The following is a 19,100-nucleotide window of genomic DNA, read 5'->3' as shown; positions in this document are numbered from 1 at the left end:
TAAAAGATTGATTTTTTTTTAAGATAACAATATTGTATAGAGTTTTATTATCAATATACTTCTAATATTTCATATATATACACAATTAATCATAATTTTTAATAAATATCCTATAACTCGGTTCTATTTCCATCATAAAATTCGTTTTAAAAAGCTCTTTAAAATAAGATCCATTTATAATATATTTAATTTATTTAAAAAAATAATAGAGAATTAGTAAAAATAAGTTTTAATCAGTAAAAATAATTTAAATTCAATAAAAATAACTTTAAGTCAATAACAACAAAGATTTCGAAATATATACAAAACTACAAAAATACACTATTTTATAAATATAAGCGATGATATCGTATATAAATATCCTGCATTATCAAAAGAGATTGTATGAAACAATCTGGGCATCACCCGTGCATAAAAACTAGTAATTATTTAAAGCAAGCCAATAATTGAAGGGAAAAAAAGAGTGAAAATTTGACTCTTTTCAACTTATTATTAGAGAAAATTATGATTTATTATTATTATTAGACTATTAGATTAATCTTTCATAAAATATTCAAATTAGATCTAATCTAAAATTTTAATTTTCATTTAAATATTACCAACATTATAATTACACAAATTTCCATATGTGGCTGGCCACACAATGCCCGAGTTACTCGATTAGGGGTTACTCGATCGCTTAGCTCAGGGGCTAGCCGGTCAGTATTTTGGTGTGTGTCAGCTTGCCGCACGGTGTGGCTGATCATACCAAAAAAATACTTATGCATTAATATAAATTATCAAAAAAAATTTATATATATGAAAATAAGTATTCATGTTGAGACAAATCAAACAAATTAAAGATCTCACTTGATAATATTCATTATAAGTTTAGCAAACCAGAACACTTAATTTTAGAAGAAAATGACATATACATCCCTTTAACAATTCAAGGAAAAATAGAAGTACCGCATTAAATAATAACTATACATTGTTTCACGCACGATTTTGTCATGCATTCTAAAATTAATACTCCTTAGCTTTTATCTCTATTTGTTTGTCACAATTTGAATCTTTAACTTGATGAGATCAGCGAATTGAAAAACTTTAACCATGGAAAATCTTTAATAAAATTAAGAAGCTAAGAAACTTAGTTAATTTGGGATCTTGTTAGATTCATATCAATTTGTATACATGAATTTAATACGAAGTATTAAACTGTGTATGAAGACAAACAAGACAAGAAATAAAATGGAGAGAGCATACCAATTTAGGGAAATGTACTAAATGCTAATTCGCACAAGATTTTTTTTTTTTGTTTGAAAAGATATGTATAGGAACATAGGATGCATGTATCATGACTCTAATTTAATTTAAATTAATCGAAACTGATGTATACAAAGAAACAACTCTAAATAAGAAATGTACTAGATGAATCAAACTTTATTAGCTAAGGAGGGACCTTGATCAAATTAATCACTGACTTTTGCTCTTAATGTTGATTGAGGTGATGCCCCCCCCCCCCTTAAATTATCATTCAAGATCGTCCGAATCCTGTGTCTGGCCCACAAAAGCGGTGTTAATCAAGGAAAATTAACCAATTAAAAGCTTTATAAGTAAAGTTAATTTGGAAAATTATTAATTCAGACATGATCCTAATCACAATACAACTTCCATTAACTTTTTATATCATCTTTCTCCCCTTTTTGGCTACCATTAACTTTGGAAAAGGTCTAACATTGAAATTCATTCATCAAAACTAATCAATTTCGTACCTTACTTGGTTTGCAAGTTGGATGAAGATCCTTTTTACACACGTATAGTTTTCTTTTGTCATCGATTTTAATTTTAATTTTTTTTATTATGGAGTAATAATAGCGGCGAGAATAATGATGTGAACGAGATTCAATCTGAGGTTTTGAGTACCCAAAATTTTAGCCAATTAATTAAGCTACTTGATATATATGTCATGGATAATATTATACTCGTAAGTGTATTTGCATTCCTTAATTCTTTTTCAATTAATATGGAAATTATATTTAAATTATTTTTGGCATGATTTTGAATTTGACTAGTTTTTTTCTTTCACAAAATATGATACGGAATAATAAATCTTAGGAAAAATTGCTTTAAATAATGCGACCTTTAGCCCGTCCGCTAAAAATAAGTCCATCTTTTGATTATCCTAGAATAATACCACCTTTGGGGGGTGTTCGCTTTAAACAGGTTGTAACCTGTTGGTAACCTGATTAATAGGTTGTATGGACACGTGTCATCATTTTATTGGTCTGAAAATATATATATATATATATATGTATGTATTTTAATGTTTTTAACTTTTTAAAATTATTGTTATATTGGTTAAAAAAAAAAGAAAATTAAAAAATAAAATAAACCCATCCCTAACCGTAAACCAGCCCCATCACCACTACTGCCACTGCCGACATCCCAACCCCAGCCAACCCAAATTCATCCCCTTCTTTTCCAGTGATGTTTGTATGTGTTTTTTGTGGATTTGACTATGTTCTATTCCGGTGTAGAAGGCGGCTAATGGACCGAAACAACAACGGCCACCAAAATCGTCTTCGAAATCGTCGCCGTCGACACAAGACGCCATTGAAATTGAGGTCGCTGAAGTTTTATATGGACTGATGAATCAATCTCAAGCCCCATCAAAGCAAGACGGTGGGATGATAATTGATTTAGCTAAAATGGGGGGTTTTGTGGGTGAATTACGAGGCTCCGAAGAACTTGTTGCTAATTGGTGGTGTTGCGACGGCCGTTGATGGTTGCGATTAGGCTCTTCTGGCCGGAGCTCTGTTTTGGTTGTGCGATTTGTTGAGTGGGAGAGGCGGCTGATGGTGAGGGAAGGTGGGGCTATTGGAGATTGTGGATTGTTGTGCGGGTTGGTGGAGGGAAGGTGCAGGTCGCAGGGGCTGCTGGTGGCTCTGTTTCGGTGTGTTGCGGAGATGACAGGGGTGAGAAAAGCAGGGGTAGCTGCTGTGCGGGGTGGCTGTGTGTAGGATAAGAATGTTGTGGTGGGGGAGTGGTGGTAAGGGAGGAGGGTGATGGGTGGCAGGGGCAGGGGCAGGAGGAGGGGGCTAATTTTTTTGTTTTTTGTTTTTTTTTTTTTTAATTTTGTTTTTTGATTTAATTGTTAATAAAATCATAATTAAAGTTGTTATTAAGATTAATTACATTGTTAAATGAATTTATTAAAAAGAAAAAAAAACCGGTTACTCAGGTTGTAGGTAAAATAACCTGTTTAAAGCGGACATCCCCTAAAGGTGGTATTATTCTGGGATAATCAAAAGGTGGACTTATTTTTAGCGGACGGGCTAAAGGTCGTATTATTTAAAGCAATTTTTCCTAAATCTTATATACAGTCGGTACTAGATTAATAGTGTTGGGGTGATAGTGGTTAATCATCTAACACGTAGTCAAATTAGATTAACTATGTTCGGGGTTTTCTCCGAGGAAAATGCTCTGATGATGAAGTTAATATGGGTTCAATATAATTAAGAAAGTAATTTGAGAGTGTTTTGCTTGAAATAGTTGTACCTTAGAAGTGAAACTAGCTTAGTTTCCGGGCATGCACGAATATACTAAGGGTTTTTTTTTTTTTTTTTTTTTTTTTTTTTTTTTATAATTCAAATACTATTATAATTAAATTATAGGAAATTCTCAACGGCGACCCCCAACTTCTGCTACGCACCAACGGTAACCCCCCTTTTTTTTGAATTATACAAAATGGCACTACTTTTCTTTTTCTCCTAAAGATGACATTAATGATGGTGTTTTAACATAAAATAGTCAATTAAAATTAACTATGGTTAGTTTTTTTTTTTAAAAAAAAAAGAAAAACGTTTAGAAAAATTAACAACCACAACCATCAATCCACACCACCATCTCCACCAGCCAGCCACCGCCATATCTCTTCCCCTTTCACTGTCGGCGACCCCAACTACCCGACCACCTGGACTCTAGACCGCCAAACACAGACGACCCATTCGCTGTGTTCATAGTCGACCCACCTGAAAACCCACCTGCAATAATCTCACTCGCTGAAACCTAATTGGAAAAGGGTGGGATTCGTCGACGGGGCAGAGGAGGGGCTAGGTGGGGGTTCATGAGTTGCCGAGCAGGGGTTGGGGCTGGGTGGGGGACTGGGGGGTTCACGTGTAGAATCGTCGCCAGAATAAGTGGGGTCATCAGATGTGGTTGGGGTGGTGGGGGTTCACGGGTAGGGTCGCCGAAATGGATGGATTGGGTGGGTTCACCAACTAGGGTGGGGGCTAGTGGGGTTCGCCGACAGGGGTTGGGCTGGAGGTGGAAGGTTAGGGTGAGGTGGTGGATGTTGGGCTGTGGGGTTGGGGGGTTGCCAGAGTAGTTTTTTTTTTAAATAAAATATGTCAAATAAAAGGGGGCATTTTTGTCATTTCGCTATTTTAGTTAATCATAGTTTAATTTTATGTTAAAACACCATTATTAATATCATCATTAGGAGAAAAAAGATAACTAAGGTCATTTCGTATAATCCAAAAAAAAAGGGGTTACCGTTGGTGCGTAGCAATTGTTGGGGGTCGCCGTTGAGAATTTCCCTTAAATTATTAATAAAATCAATTGACACATAATTATAGGTAACATGTTTAAATTTAAGATTAAATTAGAAAGAATTAATTTAATTTTATTATTAGATTTTTAATAAATTTAAACATGCTACCTATAATTATGTTTCAATTGATTTTATTATAATTATGTGTCAATTGATTTTATTAAATTTCACCTAGTGCAAAGAGGAAAGGAAAAAGAAAGGTCTAAGAGATGTTAGAGAGAGAAAGTGAGGGAGTGAGAAAGAATTCCCCCAGTCCTAATGGTGTCTCACTCTCGAAACACCGTCAACCACCTGCTGCTCCTCCTTCCTTCAAAGAAGCCTTGACAAATCCCACATCTTCATCATCCCCTTCTTCTTCTCTCCCTCCTCCCTTTACTCCACCTAGCTTCTGTTCTTCTTCTCAACCCCCTGGTTTTGACCCAGTTTCCGATATGTTTCTTCCCCTCCCTCCATCAACCCTTGCCCCCCTAGTGTCCCCTTGGGCTCTTGCCATCATTGTTAAACCTATTGGAAATTCATTTGCAACTGATTTTCTCATTAAGAGATTGTTTTCTCTCTGGAAAATTACATCCCCTATCCCATCTGTGTCTGCTCTTGGCCGTGGTTTTTTGCGATAAAAACTAATCACTTGTAGCAACAATTGGCTCTTCAAGGTGGGCCGTGGTTTGTTAACTCCACCTTCATCTCAGTTAAAGCTTGGCGTCCAGGGTTCAAGGCATCTGAAACCTCGATTTCTAAAGTCCCTGTTTGGGTCAATCTGCCAGAACTTCCCATTGAATTACTCACTGCGGAATTTCTAAAATCCATTGGAAATCCCTTGGGAAATTCATCAAATTAGACCCGCAAGTTGGCCGACGGAACTGCAAAATTGCTCAAATGCTTGTCTTGGTGGATGTGGCAAAACCACCAAAAAGAACCTATGGATGGGCCACCTACTACAAAATTTCACTAGTAGAAAAAATGTAATAGGCATCGCACTTTTCGCACCGGTTCTTGAAAACCGGTGTGAAAAGAAATGGGCGGGATTGGGAAATTGACTTTTCGCACCGGTTCCAACCAAACCGGTGCTAATTAAAAAAAATAAATAAAAAAAAAAAAAGAGGGAAAGAGATTTCGCACCGGTTCAAACCAAATCGGTGCGAAATTTTTTAAAAAAAAAAATCGACCTTTTAGCTTCAACGTCTTTCTTTCCCCCTGCTATTTTCATTTAGAGATTTCCCTCGTTTTTTCGCTCTTCTCTTCCACCATCTCCGAGGTTTCACCTTTCTCCATTGAAGCGGTTTCTGAGCTTTCTCACCTCCATTGAAGCAGCTGCACCTCCTTCTCTCTCCATATCTCTCCTCCATTGAAGCTCGTGCTCTTTATTCTCCATTGAAGCGGATTCTGAGCTTTCTCACCTCTATTGAAGCAGCTTCGAGGTAAGATTTTTTTGTGGTCTTCGAAAACTATCGAATTCCTTTGCAATCTAGGGTTTTTCGTGGATTTGCTTTTCAGTTTAGTAAATTTTTGGGTTCTTGTAATCTAGGTTTTGTCATTGATGCGCGCACGGCTCCACCTCAACCACAAACGGCAGGACGACCTCGAATAGTGGACCTGGTGTCTGGTAAGCTTGCCTTTCCGGTTTCCTTTACTTGTTGCATTGAGTTATTGCCTTGTTGTGAGCATGCATGCAAATTTTTTATGGGTATTTCTTGTTTTAGTGGTTGGGCTGCGGTGGTATTTGGTGGATGAATTGGGGGTTGTGAGGGAGCAGGGGAGTTTGGTGAGGTGTGGCAGGTGTGGACATGTGGTGTGGGTTGGATTGGTTGATTGGTGAATGGTGAAGCAAGGGCTGCTGGTTTTGTTCAGTGAGTGTGGCTGCAACAGCCTGGTGGAGCAACTGCTTCACTGGTGGCGGTGACTATGGGCTTCAGCGGCTTGCTGGCGGTGGTCAAAGAGAGGGGATGTGTTGAGTAAAGAGAGGGAAAGGCCAGAGAATATGGAAGGGGTAGGTGGTTTACATAAGGGCGTTTTTGAATTAATTAAAATTATTATAAGGCCACTCTAAATTAAGTATGTTTATTGTACACGTGTGTTCATGTTAGATTAGTAGCTTAATTTTTTGAATCAAAACTGGAGTATAAATTGATGCAATGTGGGGTCATCAGTCCATATCTTATACTCCGTAGTGAAGTAGAGTGTAGTGAAGAGGGAATCAAATTAAATAGTTATGAGTTTCTTGTCCAATAAAAAAAAAATAATAAATCTAATTATGAGCTTATCATGTGATAATCTATATTATTGGTTTGGTACAATACAACATCATTATGTATTAATGTTTGATTCTTATTCATGTGTATTTGAATGAACGTTAATGTACCAAGCAAACCAGGAAATACTTATTAACTTTTGTTTTTTGTTTTGTTTTTACTTTTTGTTTTTTTATAGATTCATATGTGAATTGAAGCACAAGTTTATTAGCTTGAAGACTACATATTTAGCTCAAGTGGGAATTTAGAAAGAATACATCCATTGTACTTGCTATATTGGTATGAATTATACACTTTACTAAGCTATATTTCTTTCTCTTTATTCATTTAATAAAAGTTTTTTCATGCTATTACAACTTGTGTATTATTTAATGACAAATAAATACAACAATATATGAAATGCTTGCATCATCATATGCCTAGATACCCGTTCAAGGCTTTCTCATTAGGAGAAAGTTTTGAATAGTCCCCGGTTGGGACTGTTCTTGAACGTTTACTCTCACGTAGGTGGTGAATGTATGTCTTTTTTTTTCGATTTTAAGGAACATCTTGGCTTACCATTTCCTCACCCTGTTCTCTGGGTACATATGTGGGTAAGTAATTACCTACATCGTGTACTTGGAGAACTGGGGGGAAATGCTGCCAGATTTTCCTTAAAATTGAAAAGTCGACGACATACATTCACTAGTGAGATTACACGTTCAAGGATGGGTTAGGTTGGAGTGATAAGGACCCTTTGGAAGCATATATGCATTTTTTATCTATATGAATGTTATATGCATGGTGTGTGTTTGAATTTGATTTACATATATAATATATGTAGCAATTATACATTATTCGTAATATGTTGCTATGTTTAGAGACAATTTACTTAATGGAGAAGGATCGTGGTTGGATGTATGGTAGACGTGATACATTGGAATTCTTTGACAGGGTTCAAGAGTTTTGCAAGAGGGCTTCATCTTATCAGCGCAGAATGGGTGTCGATTGCCTCTATTATCCTTGTGTTTATTGTAATAATGTGAAGGTGGTCAATAGTGTTGAAATCATTAGAGATCATGTAATTTATCGCGGGTTTAGGCTTAAATACCATGTGTGGATTTGGCACGGTGAAAAAGGAGAGTATAGTGGGGATGTTGATGGGAATGATGTGCATGATAGAAGCAATGAGATTCGTGTGGACGAGGAATACAAGAATGATGAATATAGTAATGTTAACATATTATGAGAAAGAATGAGTTCATTTGATAAGAAATGTAGGAAATAGGCATCCTAGTAGTCATATAGGCCTTATTTGGGCCATTTTGGATCAAAATGCGTCCTTAAACACTTGAATTGCTCTTTTCATGTGATTTCAAGCCTTAGCCGCCTATAACTAAGTAATAATGACATGTTATGAGTAACAATGAGTTGATTTGACAAGAAATGTAGGAAATAGGCATCCTAGTAGTCATATAGGCCTTATTTGGGCCATTTTGGATCAAAATACGTCCTAAAACACTTGAATTGCTCTATTCATGTGATTTCAAGCCTTAGCCGCCTATCACTAAGTAATAATGACATGTTATGAGTAACAATGAGTTGATTTGACAAGAAATGTAGGAAATAGGCATCCTAGTAGTCATATAGGCCTTATTTGGGCCATTTTGGATCAAAATGCGTCCTTAAACACTTGAATTGCTCTTTTCATGTGATTTCAAGCCTTAGCCGCCTATAACTAAGTAATATTGACATTTTATGAGAAAGAATGAGTTCATTTGATAAGAAATGTAGGAAATAGGCATCCTAGTAGTCAAATAGGCCTTATTTGGGCCATTTTGGATGAAAATGCGTCCTAAAACCCTTGACATTTGCTCTTTTCATGTGATTTCAAGTCTTAGCCGCCTGTAACTAAGTAATGTTGAGATGTTATGAGAAAGAATGATTTTATTTGATAAAAAATGTAGAAAATAGGCGAAGTAGTAGTCATATTATAGGCCTAAGTAATAAATTTTTGCCTAAGTGAACTTGTAAATGTATTTTTACATGCATAACCTAAGTAATTAATTATAACATAATTTTTGTTTGTTCCAAGTTTTGCAAGGTACAAAAGGGAGGTCCGTTGACAAGCAAGGAACTTAATGAAGTTCGAGACATGTTGGCGTTTTTCATCACCTTTAATTTGTAAATGTCATTTCTATTGGAATTTATATTTTTTAACTTTTTAACTACATTATTAATGAGTATTGTTTGTAAATATGACACTTTTTTTTTTTTTTTGAGGAATTGTAAATATATATGACCCTTCATTGTATTGCATTTGGGATTATTAATTAATATCTAGGAGCATTATTTTTATTATTTCAATTTAGAAATTATTGTTATTATTATTATTTTTAATATTATAATAATAAAATAATAATTATAATTATTATTTTTGTATAATATATTATAATAATGGTAGAATTATTAATGCAGGATGTACATGTTTTTTTTTATTATTATTAGTATTAATATTATTATTTATTGCCGAAAAAAAAACAAAAAAACGCAGTTAAAGGCACCAGTTCAGGCTTCAAACTGGTGCCAATTGTATTGAAAAAAAAAAGTGCGCCATGACCTTTTAGCACCGGTTAACCAGTGCCAAAAAGTGTATTCCGCACTGGTTAACAGGTGTTAAATCTTTAAATTGCCACCGGTTTTGAACCGGTGCGAAATCTTCAGAAATTTGACATCCCTCAAATCTGGACCGGTTCAAAACCGGTGCGCAATGGGGGATTTGAACCGGTGCTTAAGACCATTTTTCATCTAGTGTTTACAGTGGGAAGAATTCTCGAAATTTTGCAAAAATTCCAACAACATTGGGCATATTCAAGTCAAGTGCAAGAGGCCGACGCCCTGTACTAGCCATCAAGCCACAGAGGTGACAGGACGTGATGATATAGAGCTTGGTTGGGAACTGGTTTCCCAGAAAAAGCAAATAAATTTAAAAAAAAAAAGCAAAAAAGGTGTATCGTCCTATGTCTTCAGACAATGGTCAACTTTCACTTGCAAATCAAGCATGTGATTTTTTGTAATGACGTGGCTTCTCCCCAGCCATTCCTTCAATCAAAAGATCCTGACCATTCATTTCAACCCAAAAAATCTCAGCCCTGAATTCTATCTTTAGTTCAAAACCCTACCAAATCTTTTACATTATCCATTCTGTCTCTCATCCATCTGCCCTCCTTTCCAAGACATTCTAGCAACAATGGACCACCCTTAATCTCCCCAACCTGCGACATCGTCCAACTTACCTCCTCTGCAACAATCCATAACCCAAGTTCTCCAAGCTGCGACATCTGAATCTGTGGGCGAATCGCAACATGTTCAACATTTCCAACACCCACCTTTTAACCCTCCCTCGGCGATTTCAACATCCTTGAAGGGGTCATGCCCATCTATGCTTTAATTTACTTCCGGGAGAAACCCATGCTCACTTGGATGGAAGTGGAACATACGAAGTGATCTATTTTATTCAAGCTCCAATGACAAGAATCAAAGTGGAACCGTTCCTGCTTAGGAAATTCTACCTAAACCCCCATCTAGTCAACCCTCCTTTCGATGATCTGTGCTACAAACTCGAAGGAGAAGAAGAGGTGCATCCTGGTCACCTGCCAATTATCTAAGATCTGCAAGGCATCTCACCACAGATCGCCTTAGAGGTGGAGGAATACCTCTCTCACTTGCCACAGGCAGCAAAGGAGGTTCTGCCGGGGGGCGACTTCTTGTACTTGGCAGATCCAGTGCCCATCTTGCCTCAATCGAGGGAGATTTATACATTGACCTCCACTCCTACCAAGATGCACATAGAAATTCAAGCTCTAGCTGTAGCTTTACTCAAAACCCAGACTCTATTCAAGCAGATAGAGTTGAAGGTTTTTACAGGAAAAAATCCCAACAAGACCCAGTACATGGATGTCACCATCCGTCCAAGGGATATAGACCCCATCTGCTAGAGAATAAAATTCAGAGTTGTGGTACTAGGGGAGGAACTGACCTTCGAAGCCAGGAAGGAGCTGCACAGCTACCCCCCCGTAAAGAATTTTCAACTCCTTGTGCCTTACTGTGGTTCATGCTTTTAGGCATGACGGCGTTCCAAGGAAAAGAAGCTAGAGAAAAAGAGTCGCCAACAAGTTTTAGGAACTTGTAAACCATTCACGGGTGTGAAGGTTACACCCCATTCACGATCACAGAGATCGCTAACTCCACAGTGGTCCGGAACCATGACTGGATGTTCGGGGATGATGGTACTAATCCAACCTAAAAGAGATTGAACACGCCCTAAATAGGCCTCTACTCAATTCTTATGATATTCATGTGCGCTTTTCAATCAACATACATACATTAAGTTAATCCTAAACATGTTTAATCTACATTGGTTGATTATTAATGCACAATCAAATCTATCATTGGTGATCACCTGAATTAAAATCATATTAACCTAAAATCAAATTATTAATTATCTTATTAGGCGTGATTTCAAGTACAAATTCTCTTTAAACCTGCAAAAAGGGGCGTGACCAAGAAATAACAATAAATCATGAATAATCAAGCAACATATGATTAATATAACAATCATCATCGTAATAAGAACATCATCAAAACATCGTTAGTAGTAAGATCCTAGGCATGATTTTAAACGGATTAATAACAACTCCTAGCATGTCACTAATAACGAAAACAAAGCATTATCCTAAACATGATACTAGAAATCATAAAAACATCCTAAACATGATACTAGGAATTAAAATAATATTGTAAACTTGATTTCTACTCCAAAATCAAAGAATAATTAAGAGGTTAATTGAATTACTCACTTTGATGCCTCAACCTTCTTGCTATTAAAACAATACACACGTAAGTAAACTTCAAGAATGTTAAATTAATAAAGTAACTAAATCAAATATGAATTGAAATATAGATTGGGACCAAACCCTCAGAACTATCAACCTTTCACGTCGAGGTCGAAGGCAACGTCAAGAGTATTCGAATCTCGTGAATGAGGTATTGTGACTGATTGGGAGAATATCAAGGATATGTTTAGGCTAAGGCTAAGAACATAGATATTTGATGATGATGATTGATGATAGTTGTGAAGCTAGCTAATTGTGGCTTATGATTGATGGTTCTAGCTGATTTGAAAACGAAGAAAACGACCTCAATTTATAAGAGAAAAAGAGAGCCTGGACGATCAGAAAAGATCAGAATTCGAATCGGAATAGAACAGCTCGTATCGCGGGGTGACAGGCGTATCACGGCTCGCTGGTTCTATCGTCCTGCGATGATTCTAAAGATAAAAAGGTCGTACGGAATTTGATTTCCAATAGAATTGGGTTAACGAAATATATCCATATGTTTTTTAATTTGGACGGGATAAGAATTATCATATGAGAAGTTCTATTCGATTTTCGAACTCTTTTGATCATTATCTTTTCGAAAAGTTTAAATTAGAACCTTCTAGAGACTTCTAGAAGCTCCTAAGGAATCCTAATTGGTTTAGGATTAGGAAGGTATTCGGACCCTCACATGATCATTGGGTCGTAGGTAAGGTGGACCTAGGTCCGGTTTGGGCTCGGTTTAATATTTTGGCCATAACTTATTCATTTTAAGTTGGATTAGGGCTTATAATATATCGTTGGAAAGCTCCTTTAAAAACCCATCCAGATAAGAAATAATTGGACTAGGATTATGGACCAAAATAATCTGGTTGGGACGTTTTTGTGAGTTGGGTACAAAATGAATGATTTTTAGGACACGAAATGAATGATTTTGGGTTTTGTAGGGACACAAAATGAATGGTTTTGGAAAAAATATTTTAGGAAAAGTTAGAAATATGGTCAAGGCTTAAGGGAACTTCACGAGACTCTTCAACTCTTTACTGAACTCGTAAATCAAAGACGTGAAAGGTACTCATCACTGAGTTTAGTTTTTGGGAAGCCACAATCAAGTATCTACACCCCCTATTCCCTCCGATATAATGATACTCACCTGGAATTCAAGAGGGATAGCTCATAAGGGCTTCAGCAAGAACTTATTATTGCATTTGATCCGCACTCATCATCCTTCCATGGTTCTTCTTATTGAGCTCTGTAGCTCTCTCTTCAACACTATTGGTTGCTTGGAGAGGCCGCCCTTTGATGAGCGTCACATTGCTGAAGCTCGTGGCCTCTCTGGTGGGCTGGCTTTACTTTGGCACTCCAGCATCATTGATTTCACCTCGGTTGCCACTGACATGTATACCATTCATGGTATCATTAAGGTAAAAGCATCTGACTTTTCCTTTTTTTTCTCTGGTATCTATGTTAGCACTAAATTAAGAGCTAGAAAAGCCATGTGGTCTTCTATTAAAGTTATTGTTGATACTATGTCCTTACCTTGGGTTGCTATGGGGGATTTAATTGATATTGCTTATTAGTCTGAGAAGCTTGGGGGTAATCCTGTTTCTATGGCTAGATGTCTTTCTTTCTCTGAATCTATAGATAATTTTGGCTTAATTGATATTGGGGCTTCGAGGTTAAAGTTTACCTGGACTAATAAGTAAAAAAAGAAGGCCCATTAAGGAGAGGCTTGATAGAGCTTTAGTTAATCCTGCTTGGATGCACCTTTGGCCTCAGACAAATGTTCAAAACTTACCTCGAAGCTCATCTGATCATTGTCCCGTCCTTCTCTCTATCTCAACCCCCCTTCTCCACCACCATCGATTCCCAAACCTTTCACCTTTGAGCCTTTGTGGTATTGTGAGCCTTCCTTCCCTGCCTTTCTTAACCAAGCCTAGCCTGATCTCCCAATTCCATTCCATGAAAAAGTTAACTCTCTTTCCACTTCCATCTCTTCTTGGGCTAAAGATTTCTCTGGCAATCTTTCCACAAGAAAAAAAGGCTTCTGGCTAGATTGAAAGGAATCCAATTCAGCCTAAAGCAATCTCCTTATAATCTCTATTTATGGAATTTTGAGGAAACTCTACAACAGGAACTAAACTCCATTCCTGATCAAGAAGAGATTTATTGGAGCACTGGAGCTAGAGAGGGATGATTACAAAGTGGAGACAGAAACTCTAAGTTCTTTCACATGGCTGTGATCATGAAAAGAGCTAAAAATAGGATTACCTCTCTTGATAATGAGGTGGGAGAATCTATATCTGATCCAATCCATCTGCAAAATCATGTTAAAGAGTATTTAATTTTCAGAATCTGTTTTCCTTAACTAAATCTATAATTCAATGGGTCAGACTTGAGGGTGACCTCTCTCTAGCCGCCCTTCCTTCTCTTGAAAAAATCAGATTTGCTGTCTTCAAAATTGGTGCATTAAAAGCACCAGGGTGAGATGGTTTCCATGCTTTATTCCTCCAAAAGCACTAGCATCTCATCAAGGATGACCTTTTTAATCAAATCTCCTCTATCTTCTCTTCTGGAAAAATACCTCCTAAGCTAAATAAAACTGTCATTAGCCTTATCCCAAAGGTGGATTCCCCTTCCACTATAAAGCAGTTTAAGCCAATAAGTCTTTGTACCACTACTTACAAAGTAGTTTCAAAAATTCTGGTGCATAGATTGAGGCCCAAACTCAATGATCTCTCCTAATCAAAACATCTTCCTTCCTAGAAGGGGAACTGAGGTGAACTACATTGTTGCATCAGAAATTCTTCACTCCATGAGAGTGAAGAAATGATCAAAGGGTTTTCTAGCAATCAAGATAAATCTTGAAAAAGCTTATGACACCCTTGAATAGGACTTCATTCATAGGGCTTTAGTTTATCATGGATTAGATGCTCACTAAATTAAACTCATCATGAGTTGTGTTTCATCTACCTCAACTGCTGTTAAGTTTAATGGGAACTTAACCCCCCCTTTTCAACCCTTCTAGAGGGATCAGACAAGGAGATCCTTTGTCTCCTTACCTCTTTATTCTATGCATGGCGCTTTTCTCTGACCCAATGATGCTTGCTCTTCTAGTCTTTGGAAGCCCTTTTCAATATCCAACTCCTCTCTCCAAATCTCTCACCTCTTATTTGTTGATGATATTCTTCTGTTTGGAGAGGCATCTACTGCTACAACTTCTGCTACGCTCCATGTTCTGAATGCCTTTCATTCCCTCTCCGTCTTAAAGATGAATGCTGCTAAGAGAAAGCTTTATTTCTCTCCTAACTCCTCTGAAGAGCTTAAAGTTCATATCTCTGATTTATTCAATGTCACTACTACCCCTGATCTTGGTACTTACTTGGGTTTCCTTCTATGTGGTAAAAGGCCATCTAAATCTTCCCTCGCTCGAATCATCCAGAAAGATCAAAGGAGACACTCTAAGTAGAAGACTAACTACCTCTCTAAAGCTGGTAGATTAGTCCTATTTAACTCCACCTTGAATGAAATCCCTCTCTACGCTATGCAATCCATAGCAATGCATAAATCTTTGCTATCAAATATTGAAAAATGTACCAAAGATTTCTTTTGGGGTTCTACTCCTGATCACCACAAACTTCCAATGGTTTATTTCTTAGAAGAAAATAACTGGGCCTAAGAGTTATAATGGTTTGGGAATTAGGTCACCCCACATCACCAATGCTATCTCAATGGCCAAAACAGCATGGGAGATTCACTCATCCTCTAACTTGGCTTCTGAAAATTATCTATTGGAAATACATCCACAATAGAGCTTAACCTGCGAGCTTCAAAAATGGCTCTCACATCTGGCAGGATATTGGTAAGGGTTGAGAGATCTTTACTAAAACTACATGTTGGGCAGTGGGTGATAATTACGTCCTCTCTTTTTAGCATGATAGTTGGAGTCCCCTGGGACCTCTCAGACATCTTATTCAAGGTCCTCTTACCCCTGAAGAAGATGTAAGGACTGTTAGTCAAGTTAGAGCTAATGGCCAAAAGGATTTCTCTTCTATTTCTTTCTCTCTACCTCCTGATGTCACTCTTAAGCTTGCCTCAATCAAAATCTTCTCTAATATCTCTAATCAGCTAATCTGTTCCTAAGCCAGTGGGAAATCTTTCAATGTAATTTCCATATACAACTCTATTTGGCTACAACAATCTCATTATGTTATCCAATCTGATGTTTGGCCCCTAGTCTGGGATGCTCCTGTATCTCCTAGGATCTGATCATTCCTCTGGAAAGCTTGTTGGGATGCCCTCCCCATAAGAGAAGCTATTCACAAAAGAGGCATGGATTCCCCCCTTCATGCGCCTTCTGCCAAATTGTGGCTGAATCCCATCTCATGTCCTAGCTTACTGTCCTAAAGCTCAGGAGATCTGGGATAAGCTTGCTCACCCTCCTTGGCCCACTGATCAAGGGTTCAAGGATTGGCTATCCTCAATTTGAATTCAACTACTACCATAGATGGTATTCCCTAGCCTTCTTGGTTTGGTTTTGCTTGTTGGATAATCTGGAAGAGAAGAAACTCTTGGGTGTTCAAAAAAGAAAATTCTACTGCTGATTCTGCCTTGAAAGCTATTAAGTGGAATTGTGCTGAGTTCCATTATGCTCAGACAATTCACATTCCTCCTGACCCAAATGCAAAGCTTTTAACTCCCTTCTCTCTGTCTTCCACTAATATCTTTGTTGATGCAACCTTCAATCCTAATTGCCTTGTGGCAGTGGTTGGGATTTTCTGCTATTCTAACCAGCATGTTTGGCTGGTGGGTTGTCTTTGTAAATTCACAATCATTGATGCAAATGCTGCTGAGATTATGGGAGCAATGATAGCAGGTGCCTGGATTGAGCTTAATCTATGGCTGGATGTCTATATTTACAGATTCTAACACATCTGTTTCTGGTGTGCTTTGGCTTAACAAGGATAAGAGATTCTTATAGTAACTTGACTTCCAAATGCAGGGAAATTATGCAAAGGATGGGGGTGAAGACTTTTCAGTGTCTCCAAAGAGAGAGGGTCACTTAGGCCCATCTTTGGACAGGTGCTTAGAGAGCATGATGTTGTGTGGAGCCTGAAGGAAGCTGCATTTTATGATTAGAATAACAAGGATGTACTTTGCCTAGACAATTTATTATGTAATCCGATTAAGTTAACTTATAATGCTTATACTCTATTAGTTGCTACTACTTCTACAGCTGATTTATATGAACATAATGCCTTAATGACACATATCTAATCTAATTTGCCCCTTTTAACCAAACAAAAAAGAAGAAATTAGTTTACCTAATATTTTATTTTAAACAAAATGATAATAGCATTCATTTTCTTTTTAATTGATTAGAAATTTTTATATATTGTTTATTTGTGGAAAGTTTTTTTTTCTACTTTAGATTTGTTTTATATCAACATGTAATTTCCTATATTAAAAAAGAAGATTATCTCTTTATTTTATATATTAAATGACATGTGTCATTTAATATTCGCCTTTAATATTAATTTATTAATGTGATGGGGTATTTACAAAATATCTTAGACAACCAAACATGTGTCACGAACATAGGGGTTTAGGTAAGTGGGTGGCAAGTGTCCATGTGGTCGAAAGTAGCTTTCACGTGGATGATAATATTAGGTCGATATGCTAAGACCGACAGTAAACAGGGTCCAAATAGAAGGATCTAGCCCATATGTCTAGACCATGTGTATTGATAGCCGTCTAGCCGGTAACATCCCATACAATATATACACCAATGTAGAGTTAGTTGAAGAAAATTATTTATTTGTAAGCATAATGTAGGTAATTAATATAATAACTATGCTGCATGCATAATTTATGTATCACTTCATCCCAATGATCTAATCTTAAAGTTCACTTAATTGAATACTTGATTGAGATGTTTGTAGAATTGTAGTCCAGTATGTCTTATTATGTTGAAAGTAGATTATTATTGTAGAAATTAATTAATTAAAGGAACGAAAAAAAAATGATATAACGCGGTAGCACTTGAAAAGCAAAAGTAGTAAACTAAACTCAAATTATAAATGCTACTCAAACTCGAGACCTTCCAAAGGGAGGTTAGTGAGGTATGAGTAAATGCATAACGAGGGACATGGGTCATTTTACGTAAATGCATTTCTGAATTTAGAGTAGTACCATTGAGTGATTAATAGTATCACAGGATAATCAAATAGTACCATTGAACATTCAATGACACTATGTATGTATATAGTGGTACTATATATTCATTTAGTGGTACTAACTATGTGTAGAAATAATATCACTACATAATCAAAGGTATTATATAAGAATTCAATGGTGCATTTAAAAGTGGTGCCACTTATCCATCTCTCTCCTCCTTTCTCTCACCCTTACGTGCTTTTCAATCTTTTAGTATTTGTTATCCTGTATTAGTACTTACTAGGGGTGAAAGTTCGGTGTTCGGTTTGGTTTTTGGCCCAAACCGAAACCGAACCACCTTAATTCGGTTTCTTGATTTTAGAAACCACACCGCACCACTTTACTTTAGAAACCGAACCAAACCGAACCATATTTATTTCGGTTTCAGAATAAAAAACCGAACCAAACCGATTTTTTTGGGCCTCTTTTATTTGGGCCAATAATCTGCAAATTGGGCCTCATTAATCAACACACTAAGTCACTATTCTCACTAACACAGCAAGCAGTGCAAATTAACAAATATAACAGCAAACAAATTTAGTCCAATTCATACAAAGTACAAAGTCTACAAACCAATCCAAATCATACAAACTTAAGTTTTCAGTTTAAATAACAAACTAACAAAGTATCAAATCAAACCAATCAATCCATACAAACTCAAATTAAACAAGTTTTAACAGAACTACTTAAGTTAAACATAACATGATCAACATTCAACAACATTACAGCCAGCAGAACAGCAGAACAATAGCAGCAGCCAGCAGAATAGATCGATCCAGCAGGCAGCAAAGCAGTAGCAACAGAACAGCAGAACAGTAGCAACAGAACAGCAGAACAGTAGCAGCAGCCAGCAGAACAGCAACACAGTAGGCCAGTAGCAGCAGATCAACACAGCAGTGGCAGCAGATCAACACAGCAGTAGCAGCACAGAGCAATCACTCAAGTATTTCGACCACTTCATCAATTTTAGCATCACCAATTGCCATATTCTTCACAAATTAAAATGTAGCAAGTAAAATCGCAAGTTAAAATCGCAAATTAAAATCGCAATTCACAATTGAACATGCAGTAGCAACGATTAGTATTTAGTACTTTAGTAGGAGAAGACAGGAGAGAGCAAGTAAGTAGAGCAACGATTAAAATCGCAAATTGAATTCGCAAATTGCATATTTCATACCTTAATTA

At 36.8% G+C, this 19,100-nt stretch overlaps 1 protein-coding gene across 1 annotated transcript; it reads left to right on the top strand.

The window, feature by feature from the left end:
• The first annotated feature begins 12,823 nt into the window (after positions 1-12,823).
• On the top strand, positions 12,824-16,967 carry LOC110715473. The gene is made up of 2 exons (XM_021894056.1): positions 12,824-13,123; positions 16,702-16,967. Exons 1-2 carry the CDS (start codon positions 12,842-12,844, stop codon positions 16,813-16,815), a joined length of 396 nt encoding a protein of 131 aa, XP_021749748.1. The 5' UTR covers positions 12,824-12,841; the 3' UTR covers positions 16,816-16,967.
• The last annotated feature ends 2,133 nt before the right edge of the window (positions 16,968-19,100 follow it).

The sequence above is a fragment of the Chenopodium quinoa genome, unplaced genomic scaffold, assembly GCF_001683475.1.
Source record: "Chenopodium quinoa cultivar QQ74 unplaced genomic scaffold, ASM168347v1, whole genome shotgun sequence".
Classification (NCBI taxonomy): domain Eukaryota; kingdom Viridiplantae; phylum Streptophyta; class Magnoliopsida; order Caryophyllales; family Amaranthaceae; genus Chenopodium; species Chenopodium quinoa.
Note: the sequence above shows the minus strand (reverse complement) of the source record. Positions and strands in the feature narration are given on the sequence as shown.